The sequence below is a fragment of the Tursiops truncatus genome, chromosome 1, assembly GCF_011762595.2.
Source record: "Tursiops truncatus isolate mTurTru1 chromosome 1, mTurTru1.mat.Y, whole genome shotgun sequence".
Classification (NCBI taxonomy): Eukaryota; Metazoa; Chordata; class Mammalia; order Artiodactyla; family Delphinidae; genus Tursiops; species Tursiops truncatus.
Genome location: NC_047034.1, coordinates 171,189,207 through 171,209,789, shown reverse-complemented (window position 1 = coordinate 171,209,789; position 20,583 = coordinate 171,189,207). Strand labels below are relative to the sequence as shown.

Genomic DNA, 20,583 nt, shown 5'->3' with positions numbered 1-20,583 from the left:
GACCCCAATCTCACCTTGATTCCTAGGGCCTAGAATAGAACCTGTGGAATCTTAGAACGGTGGGAAATTTCACTATGAGATATTGAGTTGTTGCCTCTTCAAATCCACGGATTTAGCCCCAGGATTGCATTCGTTCATTCAGTTCCGCTATTTATTAAGCACGTACTATGTGCCCAGTACAGTTGAAGCACTGGGGATGGAGTGGTAAACAAAACTGACAAGCAGTTCTGCTTTTATGGAGCTTATGGTCTAGGTATGGGAGTAGCAGACAATAAAAGTGCTATATAAATTAAATATAGAATGTATTGGGTGGTGGTATGAGCTGGAAAATAGGTAAGGAAAAATAAGTCAAGGGATATTGCTGGTGAGAATGTAAAACGATGCAGCCCCTTTGGAAAACAGTTTGGCAGTTCCTCAAAAAACTAAAACTTAGAATTACCGTCTGACCTAACAATTCCACACCTAGGTATATACCCAAAAGAATAGGCACTTGAATAGATATTGTCCACCAGTGTTGGTTGTAGCATTATTCACAGTAGCCAAAATGTGGAAGCAACCAAAGTGTGAGTCGGCAGGTGAGTTGATCATGTGATACCATTATTATTCAACCTTGAAAAGGAGTGACATTTTGATACGTGTTACAACATGGGTAAACTTTGGCAACGTTATGCTAAGCGAAATAAGCTACTCACAAAAGGACAAATATAGTATGATTTTACTTATATGAAATATTTAGAATAGACATTCATGGAGACAGAAAGAGTGTAGAGGTTACCAGGGTATAAGGGGGTGTGAGGAGGGGAGAATTAAGAGTTACTGCTTACTGGTTACAGAGTTTGGGGTTGTATTAGTCTGCCAAGGCTGCTGTAACAAAGTACCACAAACTGAGTGGCTTAAACAACAGAAATTTATGTCTCGGGGTTCTGGAGCCAGAAGTCCAAGGTCAGGGTGTCTACAGGGCCATGCTTCCCCTAAAGGCATTAGGGAAGAATTTGTTCCAGGTTTCCTAGCTTCTGGTAGTTCCTTGACTTAATGGCAGCATAACCCCAGTCTTCACACGGAGCTCTCCTTGAGTGTGTGTCTCAATTCCCCCTTTTTATAAGGACACCGATTATACTGGATTAGGGTCCACCCTACTCCAATATGACCTCGTCTTAACTCATGACATCCATAACAACCCTATCTCCAAATAAGGTCACATTCTGGGTATGGCAGTTAGGACTTCAACATACGAATTTTGAGGAAATGCGATTCAACCCATAATAGGGGTGATGGAAAGGATTTAGAAACAGTGGTGATGTTCACACAACAGCATATAATTAATGCCACTTAAAGGTGGTGAGAAAGGCATGTTTTGTTATATATATCTTATCACAGTAAAATTTTTTTTTTTTAATTTATTTATTTTTGGCTGCGTTGGGTCTTCGTTGCAGCGTGCGGGCTTTCTCTAGTTGTGGCGAGCAGGGGCTACTCTTTGTTGCGGTGCGCCGGCTTCTCATTGCGGTGGCTTCTCTTGCTGCGGAGCACAGGCTCCAGTTGTTGTGGCGCGCGGGCTCAGTAGTTGTGGCGTGCGGGCTCTAGAGCGCAGGCTCAGTCGTTGTGGTGCACGGGCTTCGTTGCTCCGCGGCATGTGGGATCTTCCCAGACCAGGGCTCAAACCCGCGTCCGCTGCATTGGCAGGCAGATTCTCAACCACTGCGCCTCCAGGGAAGCCCCAGTGAAATTGTTTTTGAAGCTAAGGCCAGGACGGGGGCTAAGGTGTCCCTGTGGGAGGCAGGGAGAGCCCCGCTGAGGAGGAGGTGGGGAAGGGAAGGGTGGGAGAAGAGACTGAGGGCAAGTGGAGAAGTCCTGAGTGGCGGTACCCCTGTCCTGTGCACAGCAAGGGCCACAGCGCTGCCGGAGTGTAGCGAACCAGGTGGAGAGGTGTGGGATGTGAGGCCATGGGACACCAGACCTGCTCAAGCGGTCCTTGCAGGCCGCCACGAGGGTACCGGCGTCACTCTGAGGGGAGGGAGGCAGTGGGTAGACGTCCCGCTCTGGGTCCTCTGGGTGCTGATGTAGCCGTGGGGCTGGCTGGGTGTCACTGCTAAGGCCGACCCCTGTCCTGCAGTTCTCATTATTGACCTCCAGGTGCTGTCTCATCTCTGTCCGCCCTGTCCCCTCCCACCTCGTCATTGCCCGTCATCTCCGAAGCACAGTTCAAGTTTTTCTGCTGGGAAATAGGGGCACCTGGGTTCAAATCCCAGCTCTGGATCTTCCAAGCTTTGAGACCAAGCAAATCACTTAACTGCTCTGAGCCTGCCCAGCCTGTGAAGGGGGGAAGTTGGTCCTTACCTCTCAGGGAATTACTGTGAGGATGAAACGAGATGATGTAGGGAAAGCATTGGCCCAGTGCCTGGCACATAGTAAGCGCTCGTTACAGGGCGGTGTTGAGGGGATGGAGTGTCCGCCCTTGGACTGGGCCCAGGGGATGCAGCCCTCATGCGCTTGTGGTCTGGGTGGGAGAGGCAGACATCGGACCCCCATGAGGGTGGGATGAGCTCACCCTAACCCAGCCTGGGGTCAGGGAGGTGTCTGAGGAGTGTTCTTTTTTTTAAAAATAAATTTATTTATTTATTCATTTATTTAATTTTTGGCTGCATTGGGTCTTTGCTGCTGCATGTGGGTTTTCTCTAGTTGCGGCGAGCGGGGGCTACTCTTCCTTGCGGTGTGTGGGCTTCTCACTGCGGTGGCTTCTCTTGTTGCGGAGCATGGGCTCTAGGCGCTCGGGCTTCAGTAGTTGCGGCACTCGGGCTCAATAGTTGTGGCTTGCAGTCTCTAGAGCACAGGGTCAGTAGTTGTGGCGCACGGGCTTAGTTGCTCCGTGGCATGTGGGATCTTCCTGGCCCAGGGCTCGAACCCGTGTCCCCTGCATTGGCAGGTGGGTTATCAACCACTGCGCCACCAGGGAAGCCCCTGAGGAGGGTTCTTTACACGTAGGAATGGGCCAGGCAAAGAGAAGCCATTGAGAGAGAAGGCAACAGAAGGTACAAAGGTCCTGGTGCCTTTGTAAGAGGGAATGTTCTAGAACGTGGGAGCTGTGGGTGATGTGAAGTGGCCAGCTTGTCAAGGGAGAGGGTGATGCTGGTAGGGGTGAGCGACAGGTGATGGCAAGGAAGCTGGGCTTGGTTCTGAGGGTTGGAAGAGCTGGTCAAGGGTTAAGCAAGAGGCCGAGGGGACCCAGTTTGCGCTGTGGGGAGCTCACTGGGCTGCCGGGCTCAGCAGGGACGGGCGAGATGCCTTGGGAGCCTGCAGGCACCAACCAGGCAGGAGAGGCCTGTGGCTCCTGCATCCTGAGCGTGTCTCATTCTCTAGGAAGTGGGGAAGAGCTCAGCAGCCCCAAGCCCTTGGAACGCAGCCCTGGGTCCCAGCCACCATCCCCAGGACCTGCCACCTCCCCGGCATCTCCAGACCTGGACCCGGAAGCAGTGCGGGGGGCCCTCCGGGAGTTCCTGCAGGAGCTGCAGAGCGCCCAGAGAGAACGGGTGAGGTGGGGCGTGAGTGGCTGCAGGGGGAGCCCCGTGGCCCAGGGCCCTGTGAGGGGCCGCAGGTCGTCCGAGCAGGTCTTCCCTTCCCCCCAACATTGGGGTTGCAGGATGAGCTTCGGGCCCAGACGAGTACCCTGAGTCGCCAGCTGGCGGAGGCGGAGGCCGAGAGGGACAGTGCGACCTCACGGGCGAGGCAGTTGCAGAGGGCGGTGGCTGCGAGTGAGGAGGGTGAGTCTGACCCTCTGGGTCCTTGCTTTGCTCTCTTGTGCCCTTAGCAGCTGAGGTGGGAGGCTATGGGCTTGGCCTGAGCCACTCCTGCGTCCCTGCCCTGGCCACCGTGGCCTGAGCGGGCTGTCTCCTCTGGGGCCCCCTCCCTGGTCAGCCTCACCCCGTGTCCAGACCCACGGACCCCCCAAGGGCTCAGAGAGGCAAGCCCTGCAGTGGGCGGAGGGTGAACCTGATTCAGGGCTCAGGCTGTGTGCCTGGCTGGGCCTGACGGAGCTGGGCGGGGGCCGCAGCCCAGCGCAGCGTGGACGGGCGGCTGAGCGGGGCCCAGGCCGAGCTGGCGCTGCAGGAGGAGAGCGCGCGGCACAGCGAGCGGGAGCGCCGGGCTGTGCTGGACCAGGTGGCTGCCCTGGAGAGGGGCCTGCAGGCCACCGAGAGCGAGCTCCGGGCCAGCCAGGTAGGCAGGAGCTGAGGGCCAGTGGGAGAGGGCGGCGGGGTGCGGGCGATCTGTGTGCGCCTGAATGGACGTCTGTAAGGCCTCCTGTGCACATCTCTGTTCTGTCTGCCTGGGTCTGCCAGCACCCACTGACGTGACCAGCCTGTGACTTTCTCCAAAAGCACATTCAGATTTCATCATCTTGTTCCATATGAGGTCCTTAGGCTACAGAAGAAAGAGTCTGGGCGTTTGCAGCTCACAGACCTGGGTTCAAGTTCTTGCCCTGCTGTGTGATTCTCGCTTTCCTCATGTATAAAAGGGGGAGAACAGTAACTCTCTCCCAGAGACGATGCACGTGCACTCTTAACACATAGACGGTGCTCAGCGGACCTGTTTCCTTCATCTCTGTGTAGCCACACCACTGGTGTTCTGGGGGTTTTGTGTGTTTGGGAGACATCTGTATATACGTGTGTGCGTGCGTGTGTGTGTGTGTACACACGTGTGTGTGTGTGTGTCTGGGGCAGGAAGCACAGGCCCTGGTGGTGACAGTCCAGGCCGCCGAAGCCTTGAGCCCTTCTTGCAGCGGCAGATTCCCCCCCTCCCCTCTCCTCCTCTGGCCCTCCATGCCTGTCCCCACAGCCCACCCCAGGCCTCTGGCTCCAGGCCGAGCTTGAGCTGGATTGTTGTGTCTGCGGCTCCGGCTCTGGCCTTGGGCCCAGCCACAGGGGCCGCGGGAGGAGGCCAGGAACAAAGCTGGGCAGGAGCCAGAGTGGGGCTGCTGGGCCCAGACATGGCAGGGTTGGGGCTCTGAGCAGGGTGGAAGCGGGGCAGGCCTGGACGCTGTTGTAATAACACCCCCTTGCCCCGCCCTGTCTCTAGGATGGTGACAGGAAGAGAAGGACCCCTGTCTGTCTTCCTGCCCTATCCCCACTCCCCAAGTCTCCTTCACCAGCTGACCCCGCATCGGGAAGGGAGGAGTATCATCCCCTAAAACCCGGCAGGGCCCAGGGCTCCTGCCCGACTCAGCTCAGGTCCCACATGCAGCTCTGGGCCCGCCTCTGGAGAGCGATGCAGCAGAGCAGGGAAGCCCTGGAATCTGCATTTTTACACCTTCCACCCTCACCGCCCTGGGGCTCTGTAAACACCCAGGTTGTGGCGTCCCTGGACCAATCTGGTCCCTCGACCACACAGAGGTGAAATAGGGCCAGAGAGCAGGGACGGAGGGATGAGCCTGGATCACACAGCCTGCGAGACTTGGGCAAAACTGGAAAGTGCTCTGGGATCCTCAGGTCACCCTGTGAGCACGTGGGGAGACGGAGGCCCCAAGAGGGTCAGGGGCTGGCCCTGGGTCACACAGCAAGTGGTGTCTGTGACCACTTCCAGGCTGCTCCCCACTTCCTCCTAAGGGTCCTGAGGGATGTGGGAGGCGTGGGGTGGGCTGCACAGCTGGGGCCTGAGCCCTGCCCCACCCACAGGAGAAGATCAGCAAGATGAAGGCCAACGAGGTGAAGCTGGAGAGCGACAAGCGGCGTCTGAAGGAGGTGCTGGATGCCTCTGAGAGCCGCAGCGTCAAGCTGGAGCTGCAGCGGCGCTCGCTCGAGGGGGAGCTGCAGCGCAGCCGCCTGGGCCTGAGCGACCGGGAGGCCCAGGCCCAGGCCCTCCGGGAGCGGGTCGACTCCCTGCAGAGGCAGGTGGGTCCCCTCCCCTGACCTCAGGCCCCTCTTCTGCATGCCCTGTGCCAAGTGCATTATGGGGACTCTGTTTGATCCTCCCAGCTACCCTGCGAGGCAGGTATTATCATCACCCCATTTCACAGATGGGCGGATGGAAACTCACGGAGGTGACGTCATTGCCCAAGATCCCATAGCTAATAAGAGGCAGGGCCAAAATGAGAATTCAGGACTGTTTGCTGATGGAGTCTGCACTCATAGGAGGCATGTGGGACCAGTTAGAGAGATAGATTTCACTCATTTTCTTTTTTTGCCTTGGCCGCCAGGAAGCTCAGCTCTAACTGGAATGTTCAGTAGCTCTGCTAGCCCTACACTGTCACCCACCTAAGTCAAGAACACAGAAAATCTCAGGGTTGTGGTGGTTACCCTTTCTTCTCCATAACAGGGAGGAAAGGGGAATGAGAACCGGCAGAAGACCACGGGGTCTGGGACAGCCAGGTTGATGGCATTTTGTGTGAGGGTAGTTAACTGGCGGTGCGACCGGGCCCAGGTTGTAGTCACCTGAGCCAGTGGGAACGCATGGGAACAGTATCAGTGAGAAAGGCCTAGAGAGAGGTGGCAGGGGCTTGGGTTAGGCACACCTGGACCATCCTGTCTGTCTTCCCACCAGGTGGCAGACAGTGAGGCGAAGGCGGGGACTCTGCAGCTGACGGTCGAGCGGCTGAGGGGGGCCCTGGCCAAGGTGGAAGAGAGCGAGGGGGTCCTGCGGGACAAGGTGCAGGGCCTGATGGAGGCTCTGACCCAAAGCAGCGCCAGCCTCACCAGCACCCAGGACAAGAACCTGCACATGCAGAAGGCCCTGACTGCTTGTGAACATGACCGCCAAGTGCTCCAAGTATGGGGGTTCCAGGGTCTGGCTGCGGGCGGGCCCAGTGAGAGTTAGCCTACAAAGGCAGGCTCGGGGGCCCTGGTGGAGAGCTGACCCCTGGGACGGTCAATAAGCACTGCCTTTGAGGGAGGGGTGGGCCCAGTAAGAGCATCAGCCAATGAGGAGAGGCTCTGAGGGGAGGTGGGATCAAGCCTACTGGGACAGGCTGCAGGACCCAGGGGCAGGCTAAGGGAAGAGCTGGGGTCTGAGGGCTTCCCCACCTTGTGTAGGTCAGTGGCTAGGCTGTGGGCCAGGCCTGCTGTCTGGCTTACTCTCCAGGTGAGAGGACTACCTGTTTAAGGGGCTGTGAACCTGGCCCGGAGGTCCCGAGTAGAGAGGAGCCCCTTGCCTCAGGGCTCCCAGGACAGCCTGGCACCATCAGCCCTTGTCCCGCAGGAACGGCTGGAGGCCACGCGGCAGGCGTTATCCGAGGCAAGGAAGCAGAGCAGCTCCCTGGCCGAGCAGGTGCAGACCGTGCGGGGCGAGCTAGCGGACCTGGAGCTGCAGCGGGTGGAGTCCGAGGGCCGGCTGCAACAGCTGCAGGAGGTGAGGGCCAGGGTGGCCCTTCCGTTCCCAGGACCGTGAGGCCCTCGGCATCGGGACCTTCTCACCTATCTCCACCTTATCCCAAACCTAGGCCCAGCCTCCTGTGAGGAAGCGTGGTTCACTCAGTCCATATCCCCATTATACAGATGGAGAAACTGAGGCCCAGAGAGAACTGTCTGGCCTCGGGTGACCATTCCCTGATGTGGGCCTCATAATAGCCTTACCTAGAAAGTGGGCCTGGCAGGCTGGCATCGTCATCTCCAAGCTTCCGATGCACACCCTGAGGCCCAGAGGGATTAGGGACTCGCTGGCTTCTGCTGCAGGCGCTGCGGCAACGGCAAGAAGGTGAGGCTGCGGCCCTACACACGGTCCAGAAGCTGCAGGATGAGCGGCGGCTGCTGCAGGAGCGCCTGGGGAGCCTGCAGCGTGCCCTGGCTCAGCTGGAGGCCGAGAAGCGGGAGGCGGAGCGCTCAGCCCTGCAGCTGGAGAAGGACCGGGTGGCCCTCAAGAGGATGCTGGACAAGGTGGGCTGTGTCCCTACGGCCCTCCCTTCACTTCCTTGGGTCCCAGCCCTGGTTGGTCCCAGCTGTGTATCCCCAGGATGTGGGGGCTGCAAGTCCCCCCGGCCCTGCTACCTGTAACCCAACACCCCTTTCTGAGCTGCTCCCACTTCCTGGGACCTCCCTCCTTCCCCGAGCACCCTGACCCCCTCCCACTCTCCCCACCTAGGTGGAATGGGAGAAGCTTCGCAGTCACGAGGACACGGTGCGGCTGAGCGCAGAGAAGGGCCTCCTGGACCACACGCTCACAGAGGCTGAGTTGGAGCTGGCCGAGGCCCGGGGGCAGATCCAGCTGCTGGAGGTCTAGCCCCTGCCCACCCAGCCCTGGACACGCTTTCTCTCCCCAGCCCTGGACCCAACTCCACCCCCACAGTCCACAAGCCCAGAGCCTTGGAGGGGGTGCCCAGAGCCAGGTCCCAGAGGGAGGGGTCCTCCCCAGAGTGGAGAGGAAAGAGACCTGTCAGCACACGCGCCTGTGTGCTCACGTTGGTTGTGGACGTGAAGAGCTATGAGTGTCTGTGAGAGTATTCTTGCGCGTGTAGCACGAATCTGGTGCATGGATGTGGCATATCTAAGTATTAGGGATATATCTGTATCTTCGTGTACAGGTCTCTTCTTGTATGTAGATGTATGTAAGAGTACTGGGCTTTTGCACATATGCATGCATCCGTGTGAACACAGGTTTTTACATGCTTTTATCTATCTTATCTATCTATATCTGTATACACATATGGGCTTGTTTCTGTGTTTGAATATGTCTGTGTGTGTGTTTGTGTGCCTGAACGGGGGTCACTAACTACCCTGACCCAGGATTTGCAGGCCAGGAGGGCTGGGGGGTGGGTGGGAGAAAAACAAGGGTCTCTCCTACAGCCCCTGCTTTGCCCCAAGGGGCCCTCAGGCTCCCACCCCAGGGAGGTGCCTGACACCCTTCGGCCAGAGGCCTGACCCGTGGCCCCTCCTGCAGGCCCAGGTGGCAGCACTGCAGCAGAACCACAGCCCAGCACGGCTGGAGGTGGATGAGCAGCGGCTGGAGCTGCAGCAGGAAGTGGATCGCCTGCGCAGTGCCCAGGTGCAGACGGAGCGCACTCTGGAGGCGCGGGAGCGGGCCCACCGGCAGCGGGTGCGTGGCCTGGAGGAGCAGGTACTCAGGCCTGGTGGGCTCTGGTCCTTCCCCAGGGGGCGGCAGCATTGGCAGGACTCCCCCTTCAGGAGGCTGGGCCAGGATGGAAGTGTGGAGCTGGGGGAAGGGGACGGAGGAAGAGGAGGGGGCGAGGGAGAGGAAGAAGTGGGGGCAGGGAGAGGGCTGGCAGTAACCTCTTGGGTATAAGTGGTCAATGGCACCCATAACTGAAACGGTCCGGGTGGATCTATGCTGCTATGAGCCACGGCTGGACACGGGCTCAAGTGATGTCATTGGAACTCAGTCCCCTTGCCACGGCTCCATGCCCGGGCAGGCCGTCTCCCCGGGTGGCACAGGTGGCCTCAGCAGCTCCAGCCTCGGGTTATCCTAATAACCCATGATCCCAGCGGAGAGGGGGGCCCTTTTCCCTGAGGTCAGCAGCACAAGTCCCAAGGATGAGCCTCATTGGCCAGCTGAGACCACAGGCCCCCTTGTGACCATCTCTGCCCTGATCATGTCTGCAGGGCAAGGCTGCTTTGGTGGGCCAGGCCTGGGTCACAGGTCCACCCCTGGAGTCCAGCTAGCTCCAGGCCTGGCCTAGTGGTGAGAGTGGGGATGGGTGGCCCCCAAAGAGAGGCCGAGCAGTCTGGAGACACCCCGCTGCTCCATGGAGCAAAATGAGAAGGGGAGGAAATACCCTGGCTCTTAATGACACCTGGTTTTTCTGAAACAGGCAGCACTGGGTCCCTTCTGGTGTCCTTCCATCAGCCACACCCCACCCCCGCCGCCCCGCTTTTTCTGAAACCAGGCTGGGGTCCTGGGCTGGCCCTACCGCCTCTTTCTTCTCCAGGTATCCACACTGAAGGGACAGTTGCAGCAGGAGCTTCGAAGGGGCTCAGCTTCTTTCTCCCCCTCCTCCGGCCCCCCAGAGAAGTGAGCACCTTGCCGGCGGGCACCCTGGAGAGCAGCCCCGTGGCCGGGGCGGGACAGGGGAGGGGGGACTCCGGCACCAGGCCAGACCCGGCAGCGCCCTCCCAGCCTCGTCAGAGCCGACCACCCTCTGTGGGCTCCCCACTCAGTCCAGCCCCCTCTCCCCCAGGATGAGCCCGTGTGAGGTCCCCCAGGACCAGTTTGAGGTCCTCCCTGAGTGTCTGAGCCAAAGCCAGGGGTTGGAGAGACCTCCCCCCCACCTTGTCTCTGGCCAACCCCGGAGCACAGGTTCACGGGAAAGAGAAGGGATGTCCAGGCCTGGGGCAGGGGACCTTCTCTGGCTTCCCAGAGATCTCTTTGCCTTAGTTCAGAGTATTTGTCAGGAAATTCCTCAGAGTTCAGAGTCCCTGTATTTTTGTACGTTTTTACAATGTTAACTGTTCAGAACTGTTGTGTTTTTTGTAACAAGATGACCCCATTTAAAAAAAGACGGTTTGTACAGATGTGTCCCTTTACTATTAATGTGCCTTCTCCACCTGGGAGACAGGAGGGGGGACAGGAGGGCCCTGGGGCCAGAGGGATGGGGTCCCCTAGTGGGTGCTCAGGGAGATGGGGGCAGCTTTTGAAAGGCCTGTGACGAAAGGTAAGGAACTTACCAACCTCACAGGATGTCGGGATGGGGAGGCCTCCAGGGTCCTGGGCCACCCACCCCATTTAACAGATGGAGCTGTTGAGGTTTGGGATGGGACCCAACCTGTGCCGCTCGACTCTTTCCAGCTGAAGCTTTCTGCCCTTTTCTCTGGCTCCTCCTCAGGACAGGGCCTGCCCTCTGGACAGTAACAGGCATTCCAGGCGGTGTGGTAAACAAGTGCAGGCCTGGGAGTGGACGTGGGGTCTTTCCTTGGCTCCGCTGGGTGATCCTGGGCAAAGCCGCTTAACCTATCAGAGCCTCAGTTTGCTCCTCTGTAAAATGGGAACGTGCTTCCCAGGGTGGTTATGAGGAAGTACACACAGAAGATGCTCAGTGAGTGTTTCCAAGGAGAAATTCCATTCATCTCATGGAGTCCAGTGGAGTCAGGTTCCACCCCAGCCCTGCCACTTACCACTGTGGACCCTTGGGTGGCTTATGTAATCTAGGCTTAGTTTCCCTGTCTGTAAGATGGGAATATTAACTGTACCCACCACATAGGCCTGGTTGGAGGGTTAAATAGGCCTGTGTGCTGAGCCTTCAGACAGAGCCTGGTCTCCTATGCTGGTCAGAGGGAGGTGTTGTAACAGCTTGCCCTGTTTCTGCCCTCTGAACTGCACCAGCCTTCCCTCCTGCCAAAGCCCTTGATATCAGAGTCCACCAACCTTGACCTCCTGCCTTCCACCCTATACGCTTCCACATGGGCGGCCTCTCATCTTGCCTTGCACCCTTCTCTGGTGATGGGGCACTCACAGACTCACCAGGCAGCCCTGACAATGAGGAAGCTATATTCCTGAACCTTCTATTTCTGATACAACCCCCTGCAACACACACACACACGCACACACGCACACACACACACCCTGGGGGCGGGGGCAGTTGTCATGGCCCATCTTTATGGGCAGGTCAGAGCTGAAGTGGGTGGATGAGGAGGCACGGCCACAGGTCACCTGAACCTACCCTTCTCCCGAAGGGGCCTGGTAGCCTCTCCCTGAGGACATGCAGTGTTGAGGCTGGCCATCTCCTCTGTGCCCTCGACCGAAAAAGTGACTCTGAATCTTTTGTAAAAACCTGTTTTTAATTTTGTATAAAACAAAGGTGGTCTATGCCCAGGGGCTGTAGGAAATCCAAGCAGACCAGCTGGGGTGAGGGTCATAGCCTACCTTGGGGGTGGGGCTGGAGTGGGGGACTGTCCTCAGAGGGATGGAGAAGGCACATCAGGGGCCCAGGTCCCACAGAGAGGCCTGGGATGTCCCCCACCTGGGGGCGGAGACTGGACACTGGGGAGCCCCCTTTGTGCCCCAAGGGTGGCCGCAGGCTGGGGGAAGGGCCTGAGGCAACCCCCGGCACTGCAGCCACTAACATTTTACGGGATAAGAGGAACGTCTGGCTGGGGAGAAAAGCACCAGGTCAGGCAGAGCCTGAGGGCCCCAGATCCGAGGAGGGTCCAGGGCTCGGGGTGTCAGTTCCACCCTAGCAGCCCCCACAGCTCCTGGCACAGGAGGCTGCCACAGATTGGCACAGGCCGCTGCTGGCCATCACGCCACATTTGGAGAACTTGTCACGACACAGGTCAGCTGTTGGGGGTGGCAGGAAGGAGTGGGGGTCAGGGTGCGGCTAGATGATGGAAACTGCTACCCCCGCCCCAACCGTGGTGATGGGGGATGTTCTGAGGATAAAAAGCAGCCGGGAGGGGAGCTCAGGATTCCCCGGAAGTGGCCCTGGATTGAACACATGTTTAATAAACATCAGATGGGTGGACGCGTGGATGGATGACGAGTGGGCATGGGGGCAGGGGAAAGAGGAGGGTGGAGGCCTTCCTACCTCGCAGGAGCTCCTCGTGGGCACAGACCGTGCGGACACAGATTTCCTTGTTGATGACATACACACGGCGGAGGCTGAGAGGGACAGAGGGACGGGGCCGGGAGAAACGTCAGCCCCATCCTCACCCTGCCCCACGGGAGAGCCGGAGACCCAGCCCCTAGGCCTGGGCGTAACCAGAGTTGAGCTCAACCTTGGGACTCACTAGCTTTCCCCACTCCCACATTGCTGGCTGGAGCTGTGGTCCCCCTCGCTCCCCTGCCACCCCCGTCCCCCCAGTCCCTGCCTGCGCTCACCTGTAGAAGCAGACCTCGTTGAGACACTGTTTACAGGGCTTGTGTATGGAGTAGAGGCGAGTACACGGGTACTGCTCCTCGCGGCAGTCTGAGTGACAGGTGGGATCACACTTGGGGGGGCTGCAGCTGGGGGCTTAGAGCTGGGTGGCAGCCCCCAACCGCACCCATGGGAGACTGGCTCTCAGGGCCTAGGTACCCCTGCACCCTCAGGCCCAGCCTAGACCTGCGTGCACACACCAACACACGCACACGCGAGCACTGTTGGACCTTGCGAGGCTGCCCAATTTTATCCAGTGTATTTATACATATACAAATTCACAACCATGCTTGGAAGCATATATTCAGACACAAACCTATACCCGCACACAGTCACAAAAGTCCACAGCAGCCTCACAGGAGGTCCGCACGCTCACACGCTGAGCTGTGAGACAGGGTCCCTCACACACAGGCTGGCTCTTGGGCTCTTGGCCAGGGGAGGACCGCTGAGCTGGCCTGGGCTTCCTGCCCCATCCTTGCCTCTCCTGCCTCTGAGCACCACCCTGTCCTGCCGCCGGCGTGCTCCCGCCCCGCCCCGCCCCAGTGTCTGGGAGTAGAGGCGCCTCCTGAGGCTGCAGCCAACTTGGCCTCCAGCTGGGCCCAGGGGCAGGGGGATCTCCCAGAGCTGCCTCGGGGGGCCCTGGAGTTGCCAGCCTAAAGCAGGGGCACCTCTGTAAGCCCCTCACCCCACCATCTACCCCAGCGAGAGCAAAAGGCCTGGCTTTCTCTGTCCTCCCAGTGCCGCACGCCACTGCACCCTAACTTCCGGGGCCATGCCTCTGTCCCTCCAGTTGTCAGGAAGGTTCTTACCCAGAGGCCCAGGCTCCGTGGGCTCCGTCTCTACAGTTCCTGGTTCTGGTGTTGGGGGAGAGGCAGGCAGAGATCACTGGGACGGGTCTATTCAGGGCAGGGTGAGGTCACCTCTCCCAGCCCTGGACAGACCTCCCCACTCCCGGGGCTGGCTGGAGCTGGTGGCCTACCTAAGGTGGGAGCTGGAATGACTTCCTGTTGGACTTGCTGCTGGGACTGGAACTGAAACTGCTCCTCCGGGGGCCGAGGAGTCACCTCTGCAACGAGAGATGATGAAAGGGTCTGCTCCCCTACTCCCATCGCCCGCAGGTCTCTACGGACTCCCCACCCAGCTGCCTGCCCATCCTATCCTGCCCTCAGCCCTTTACCTTGATAATCATAGTAGTCCGGGTTGTCTGAAAATAAAGATGAATGTGGAATTGGTGGGGGTCAGGCTAGCCCCCAGCCCCAGGTCACAACTGAGCAAGGGACCATACCCCAAGATTCCCATCGCCCTACCACCCCACCTGATCCCTGGCTGAGCCGTGCAGATCCAGGGAGCAGGGCTGGCGGGGAGGCCTGGGGGCGGACAAGGCGCTTACCAATCTGGTCGCTATAGTGGGTGTACTGGACGTGGTCTGGGAACGGAGGCAGCGGATCCAGGTCGTACTGGCCCTGAGCCAGCAGGCCTGCTGTGGGGAGGCAAAGCTGAGGGGACGTCCAGCAGGGAAGGGCAGCAGAGGCCCCAAAGCACTTCTGGGGAGGGTAGGTAGAGGTCCCTAGGGCAGGCCTGTAAGACCCTAAGATCCTCAACAGACTCTAGACCCATAGGAGGCAAGCGCCTTCCTTGACTATAAAGGCCCTTATACTCCCTGGTCCTGTGTCGCCTCACGGGTCATATCCTGCCCCTCTCCCCCATGCCGGCCGCTGCCTGCCCCAAGGCCTTTGCACTTGACTCTCCCTGGGCCTGTCATCCTGATTTGCTTCTCCTCCTTCAAGTCTCAACTGAAATTTCAGCTCTGCTAAGAGGCCCTCGCTGGCCCACCCACACTCTCCATCTCGTTCTCCTGTTTATTTCCATCATAGCACTCAACATAATCTGACACTTATCACATCTCCCTTCCCTAGACTGGCAGGCAACACCATGAGGGCGGGGTCTGTCTGCCTGGTTCATCACTGTGTTCCCAGGGCCTAGCTCAGTGCCTGGCCCAAAGAAGGAGCTCCACAAATATCTGTTAAATTAATGGATGTTAGACCTGGCAGGGCCTTTGGGGTCCCCATTGATAACTCCTCATTTTGACTAACAGGGACTTCTCCAAGGTCAAGATTGTATAGGTTAGTTGGGCCCCAAAGGGGTCTAGAACCCAGGCCTTCAGACTCCCTGCCTTAGGGGCCTCCATTCCTGCACCTCAGCTCCTGGGAGGGTCAGTAAGTAAGAAGAAAAATGTGGATCCTGGTGTCTGGGCCCACTCTCCAGAATCCTGCCAGTCTGCTGCTGTGGAGGGTTGAGGAGGGGCCCAGGAGGTGCCTCTAGTCTTTGGGAGGGGTTACCAGCTGTCTGTGGCCCAAGAGGTGGACGGCCCTGGGAGCGATGGAGCTGAGTTCTGGCCATAGGACACGACAAAAGCTTACTGCCAGCTCCCTCCCCCTACAAATCCTACTGGAACCCACATAAAGGGAGCCCCACCCACCTAGGTGCCACTTACCGGGCAGGAACAGCAGGAAGAGGTAGGCAGCTCTCATGGTTACACAACAAGGCGGGCTGGACTGGTGTCAGGGGACAGCTGGAGGAAGAGGAGGGAGCAAGCTGTATCCCGGGCCACTACCCCAGGGCTGCAGAGCCCACTTCTGCTGCCCCGAATTCAGCCTGGAGAAGGAGGGATTCGGAACAGAAGCCAGGCAGGTGGAGGGTCATGGAGTCTGGGCCCAGGGGGAGGGGACTACTTTGGACGGACATCCTCTGTCCCTGATGGCCCACTGGGTGTTCAGGTCCCGAGGGACTCGGCCTCCAACCTGGCTCCAGAGCTGGTCTTGACAAACAGACCCTACCCTGCCCTGCTCACTAAATGGACATTTCTAATCCTCTATCAGCCCTGCCCCTGCTCTCCTTGCCACAATCCATGCCCACCCTCTGGTTCAGCACTTCCCCAGGTGTCTAATGCACTGATCCTGACCCCAGGCCCATCCTCGGGACTCCAACCCTGCCCAGCCAACATCGCAGCCCAGACTTAGCAGGAAACCACATGTGTGCCTGGGCCTCGGGGGCCCCTGGGACAGCCAGGCCTGGGCAGGGTTCCCACCCCTAGAAGATTCCTCTCCTGCCAGGCCTCCAGGCCTCCCAAGACCTGGCTGACTTCATCGCACACTCACGAGACCGAGACTGAGGTCTACTTGTCTGCGGCAGCAGGAAGCACTTAGGGTGGAGTCTGAAAAGCGCCTCTCCAGATCCTAGAGGGTAGCGCTGAAGGGGACCGTGATGTCCCCCAACCTGACATTGTATGACAAGTGTTATGTGTGTAGTTTTTTGGGGAGAGGGCCGTGGTCCTTAGCTTTCACTGGGCTCTTGAAGTTCAAGAGCTCCTGGTTGAGTCTAGCCTCCAGTCTTTGACCCCACAGTGGACTTGGCAGAATCTACAGGTCCTCTTGTCCAGTCCCAGCTCAGTGCGGGGCAGCCCCAAGGCTGTCAGCCTTCTGCTAGGAGGGCTGGGAGAGAGTCCCTGGGCTCACCCATCCGGAGGACCCCCGCCCTGCCACAACAAAAGGAGTTCTTCCGGACAGCTGAATGGAAACCTAACTTTGTCCCATCGTGCCTCGCCCAGGGAGTCGAGGGAGAGGGGGAGGGAAGGGGCAGAAACATGGGCATCTTTCCCTCCTTCTGTCCAGTCCCGCTGCCTGTCTCATACACTCAGCCTCTCACTCCCTCCTCAACCCTAGCTGCAGTCGATGGGGTGGGTGGGGATGAGGTGGGGTGGCGGGGGCGAGACCTGTGACTCAAGCTGCCCCCCAGGCCGGGACATCTGGCTCCCACATCCCCATTCTGAGCACCCTTGGCCTCCTCTTGGTGGGGGACTGAAAGGCCTGGAGCTCCCCACAAGGCCTCACTGCCCCCTACTTGCCCCCCAGGCTGGTGGCAGGCAGGCTAGCTGGAGCTGTCACCACTCAGGAGAAGGCCCCGAGCTGGGGAGGTTGGTTGGGGGGCAGGGGGTTCTGTCGGTCCCCAAAGCCCCTCCTAGGCCTCTCGGCCCCCTGCAAGGAGTCTTTCCTCCCCTCGGAGGTTGAGCACCCAGGCCCAGGCTTATTGGGGGAAGGAGGGCTGGGCTGTAAAGAAGAGAGTCCCTGTGGCAGAAGCGGGTCCCTCCAGGGGACCACACCTCCAAGCACATCTAGACGACAGACTGTTTGGGTGTCGGGAGGCCGGGACCTGCCTAGGAGGCCTGTTCCTGGCCCCTGGCCCCTTCCACGGCTGGGACGCCCCTTACCCTCTGTGCCTGGCGAGGAGGGGCACTAGTGGGGCCTCCTCCGGGCCCCCTGCCCCCACGCTCACTGACTCACTCTGCTGGAGGCTCTGTCTGCTCCAGAGGCCGGGCTGGGGTCCGGCTGGAGGAAACCAGATGTTGCAGCGCCGCACAGCTGGGAACAATCAACCATGGAAACTTGCTCGGGCGCGCTCCCTCGCGCTCTCTCGGTCTCTGATCTCTCTTTGTCTCTCCGCGTCTCTGTCCCCGCCGCTCCCGCCGGACACCCACACCCCAACCGCCGCATTCCAACCTCCCAGGGAGAACAAAAGCCGCTCCATCCCCGACGCCCCCCAAATCGGGCTCCCCTCCCTTCCCAACTTGCGTCTTCCCCTCCAAACGACCCCAAACTTTCCAAGTGCCCTCTTAGCATCTGCTCAGACGGCCCCGGACTCAGGGATCCCGAAAGGAAAGCCGCCCCCAGGATCGGGGACCCGCAGAGACCCGCACCCTCAGTACCTGGGGGCCCTCCGACGTCGCGGCCCACGACCCAGTCCCCCCTTGCGCCCCCGGCCCGGTCAGGCCGCCAGGCCCGCGCCTACCTGGCCGGGTCACTCCGCGGCCCGCTCCGAGTCCGCCCGCCGGAGCCGCCCCTTTGCCCGCTCCGAACCCCCCTCCGGGCCCCCGACGGGGCCGGCGCCCGCCCTCCAGCCTGGATCCGCTGGGTCCTAACGCGAGCGCCGCCGCCGCCGCCGGGGCCGCCACGCCGCGACCTCGGGTCTTCAACCCTCTTCTGGGGGCAGCCCCGCGGGGAGGAGGCGCCCGCGGAGCCAGCCTCACGTCTGTTCAGCACTTTCCGCTGTGCAAAGTGCTTTCTCCTCACGGCCTCATCACAGCTGGAGCGCAAAGTGGTGAGATGGTTGAAGTGGGCGTGCTGCCCCCATTTTACAGAGGAGGCTCGGGAAGATGATTCGCCTCCCGCGGCTCAGCGAGACAGAGCCTTGCCCTCCCTTTTGGCTTCTCCCAGCTTCCAGGACAGCCTTCCTGGCCTGGTTTTCCTTCTGCCTCTCTGGTTGTGCCTTCCGGGTCTCCCTAGCCAGCTCCTGGCCACAGCTGCCTTCCATAACCAGCATTTCTTTGAAACCACAGGCTACAGGCTACTGGGCCTGGCCACACGAATGTCCCCAAGGCACATCCAATTCAACAGGATCCAAGTCCAAATTCACAACATCCCGACCTTTCCCAGACGTGGCCCTTGAAGGTGTTCCCATGCAGGGAATGAGCCCACCGTCCTTCCCTCACCCGGCTAACTGTAACTCCTGTGTGCTCACCCCCTGCAGGCAATCCAGCTCCCACCACTACTTCTGACTCTGTAATACCTCCAATCTAGGCCTTCCCAAACGGGCCCTGCCCTCACCCACTCACCTCAGACAGGGTGGGGGGCAGCGAGGCTTCTACCTAAAGCCTTTCACTGGTTTCCCAAGGTACCCGGGAACAAGGCTAAACTCCCCCGGGGCCCCCAAAGGCCCTACCTTTCATCACAGTCTGGCTCTGCCTCCTCATTCCCTCTGCCTGGTCTCCCAAAAGCCTCAATGGCTTTCTGGCTGATTCTCAGTAAACCCCTCCCTTCCTCCACCTGCCACCAGGCCTTTGCTCAAGATGTTTCTTCCTTCTGCAACACTGGTGAGGTTTTCCTCCTTCAGATTATAGATCAAGCCCTCCCTTCCTCAGAGGCGGCTTCCCTTTCTCCCTGTTAGAGCTCTTAAGCATCTTCTGCTTTACCGGTCACAGCTGTTGCCTTATGTCTGAGACCATGTGAATCCCGCCCCTCTCCCCGAAGAGCCTGTCAGCCACGTGAAGACAGGGACAAGGTCTGCTTCTGCTCATCCTCAGTTTTTGCTCACTAGGCACAGTGCCAGGCTCAGAGCAGCTGTTCAGTAAACATTTGTGGAATGAATAAATGATGTACAGTGGATTCTCCTGGGAGGCTGGCCGGGTGTGGGGTTGCAGGTCTCCTGCCCCTGGGGCAGTCCTGCCTGGTCACGGGAATCTAGGCCTGGGGCAGGGGGCTCAGGCTGGGAGGGGGATCGAGATGCCCCTTGATTCAGGCCCTCACCGTCAGGTCTCCTCAGGCTGCTTGTCCCTTAGACACTGAATCCTGTTAGGCAGGGACTGACCATGTCCCATGCATCGTTCGTTCCCCAGTGCTGGTCTGTCAAGTGAATGGATGAATGAATAACTATCAGCCACCCCGCCCCCCTCCCCGCTCCAGTGTCTATGGCACAATAAGCAGGGATTTTTGTCACTTGGAGCACTATGGGCCCCGGGGGCCAGCCCGGCCCTCTCTGCCCTTCCTTAGCCCTTCGCTGCTGCCAGATGCAATCCCACTAGTGTAGGAGAGGAAACCGCCTGGCAGAACTGCTGTCCCCTACGCTTGACAAAAAGGGGAAACTGAAGCCCCAAAGCTGCCACCTCTAGTGTCCTGGCTCCCAGATCCTCTGCTGCTTCTACCCACTCCTCTGGCTCGAAGGACCCAAGCACAGGTGGCAGCTATCCGGGGAGGGAGGAGCAGGTGTGGAGACTCTTCTCCCAGTGTTCTTGGAGATTTGCTCCTTCCCCGCTCGCCTCTCACGTTATAAGCTGCACCCAGGCAGAGGTCATGTTTTTTGTTCACCGCCGTAGCCCCTGTGCCTGGCACACGACTGCCCAACAAATGCACGAAGAATCAGCTAGGGGTAGAGGCGGGAATCAAACCCAGGCCTCGCCGTGTCCTCCAACCTCCCTTTGAACAGCATGTGCCCCCCTGAACCACTGCTGTCTGATGGCTCAGTGCCCAGTGCAGAGGGTCTGTGCATGCGCCTGGTGTCACAGGTTACCTCCTCACGCCCCCCATCCTTGCACTCAGTTTGATTCAACATTCGCTGAGCTCCTACGAGGGTGGGCTGGGGGTGGTGCCAGGGCTTCCAGTAATGAGGTTGGCGGGGGCTTTTCTTCCCTGTGGTCCCCTGCCCAGCACAGATGGACCCGATGACGGAGCTGCATCTCCAGAGCAGGGCCTGGCGAGGGTCCCACTGGTGGGATGAGGTCAGAAGCACCCACCCTTCCCCGGGGGATGGCGCACGTGGTTCTGGCTGGGAAACGTGGGCTCAGAGCCTGGATCGCATCTGAGGGAAGAACTGGACCGTAAACACATCCCAGGATGCGGGAGGTGGGGAAAGCAGGGAACTGCCCCAGTTAAACGCCTTGTAGGTGCTGGCAAGCTGACTAGGTGCTGACTCGATGGGCTTGAGTCAAGCCCATTCTCTCCTGCCCCTGCAGGAGGGTAGGACGGTTAAGAGTGTGGACTCTGGAGTCAAAGCAATCTGGCCCCAGCTCTGACTACCTGCGTGACCTCTCAGCCTCAGTTTCCATATCTCTAAAAGGGGGACGGGGAATACCCTGGCCGTCCAGTGGTTAAGACTCAGTGCTTTCACTGCCACAGGCCCAGGTTTGATCCCTGGTCGGGGAACTAAGGTCCTGCAAGCCATGCGGTGCGGCCAAAAATAAAAATAAAAAA

At 59.2% G+C, this 20,583-nt stretch overlaps 2 protein-coding genes across 16 annotated transcripts in view; one reads left to right on the top strand and one right to left on the bottom strand.

Moving 5' to 3' along the window:
- The window catches only part of CROCC (ciliary rootlet coiled-coil, rootletin), a 48,460-nt gene extending 38,015 nt beyond the window's left edge, over positions 1 to 10,445 (top strand). For 5 of the 6 annotated variants that reach the window (XM_073795345.1, XM_073795347.1, XM_033842573.2 and 2 more), the window contains 10 exons: positions 3,355 to 3,524; positions 3,635 to 3,755; positions 4,046 to 4,209; positions 5,664 to 5,879; positions 6,529 to 6,753; positions 7,183 to 7,332; positions 7,656 to 7,856; positions 8,062 to 8,193; positions 8,857 to 9,033; positions 9,863 to 10,445. In XM_073795345.1, coding sequence (XP_073651446.1) covers positions 3,355 to 3,524; positions 3,635 to 3,755; positions 4,046 to 4,209; positions 5,664 to 5,879; positions 6,529 to 6,753; positions 7,183 to 7,332; positions 7,656 to 7,856; positions 8,062 to 8,193; positions 8,857 to 9,033; positions 9,863 to 9,949 — 1,643 coding nt within the window. In that variant the 3' untranslated portion in view covers positions 9,950 to 10,445. The other variant, XM_073795348.1, reaches the window with a different exon arrangement.
- A 1,244-nt stretch (positions 10,446 to 11,689) lies between these two features.
- Positions 11,690 to 17,770, bottom strand: MFAP2 (microfibril associated protein 2). Of its 10 annotated transcripts, none has more exons than XM_033842546.2 (10): positions 17,630 to 17,770; positions 17,125 to 17,202; positions 15,279 to 15,356; positions 14,175 to 14,264; positions 13,962 to 13,988; positions 13,764 to 13,850; positions 13,594 to 13,638; positions 12,748 to 12,835; positions 12,455 to 12,528; positions 11,690 to 12,207 (listed from the first exon to the last, which is right to left on the bottom strand). In XM_033842546.2, the coding sequence occupies exons 3-10, from the start codon at positions 15,313 to 15,315 to the stop codon at positions 12,104 to 12,106; spliced, it is 552 nt and encodes a 183-aa protein (XP_033698437.1). In that variant the 5' UTR covers positions 15,316 to 15,356; positions 17,125 to 17,202; positions 17,630 to 17,770; the 3' UTR covers positions 11,690 to 12,103. The 10 variants fall into 10 exon arrangements, with proteins under 10 accessions (XP_033698437.1, XP_073651473.1, XP_073651470.1 ...); XM_073795372.1 differs by having other exon boundaries at positions 14,175 to 14,261; XM_073795369.1 differs by having other exon boundaries at positions 17,052 to 17,202; positions 17,547 to 17,664.
- Between the last annotated feature and the right edge of the window lie 2,813 nt (positions 17,771 to 20,583).

Bases quoted from the DNA above. Each gene is read 5' to 3' on its own strand.
- MFAP2 (XM_033842546.2), bottom strand. From the start codon at position 15,315: ATGAGAGCTGCCTACCTCTTCCTGCTGTTCCTGCCCG. The intron at 14,265-15,278 runs GTAAGTGGCACC...GCCTCCCCACAG, and splicing joins CTTCCTGCTGTTCCTGCCCG to CAGGCCTGCTGGCTCAGGGC. The intron at 13,851-13,961 runs GTAAAGGGCTGA...CTCTCGTTGCAG, and splicing joins GGACTACTATGATTATCAAG to AGGTGACTCCTCGGCCCCCG.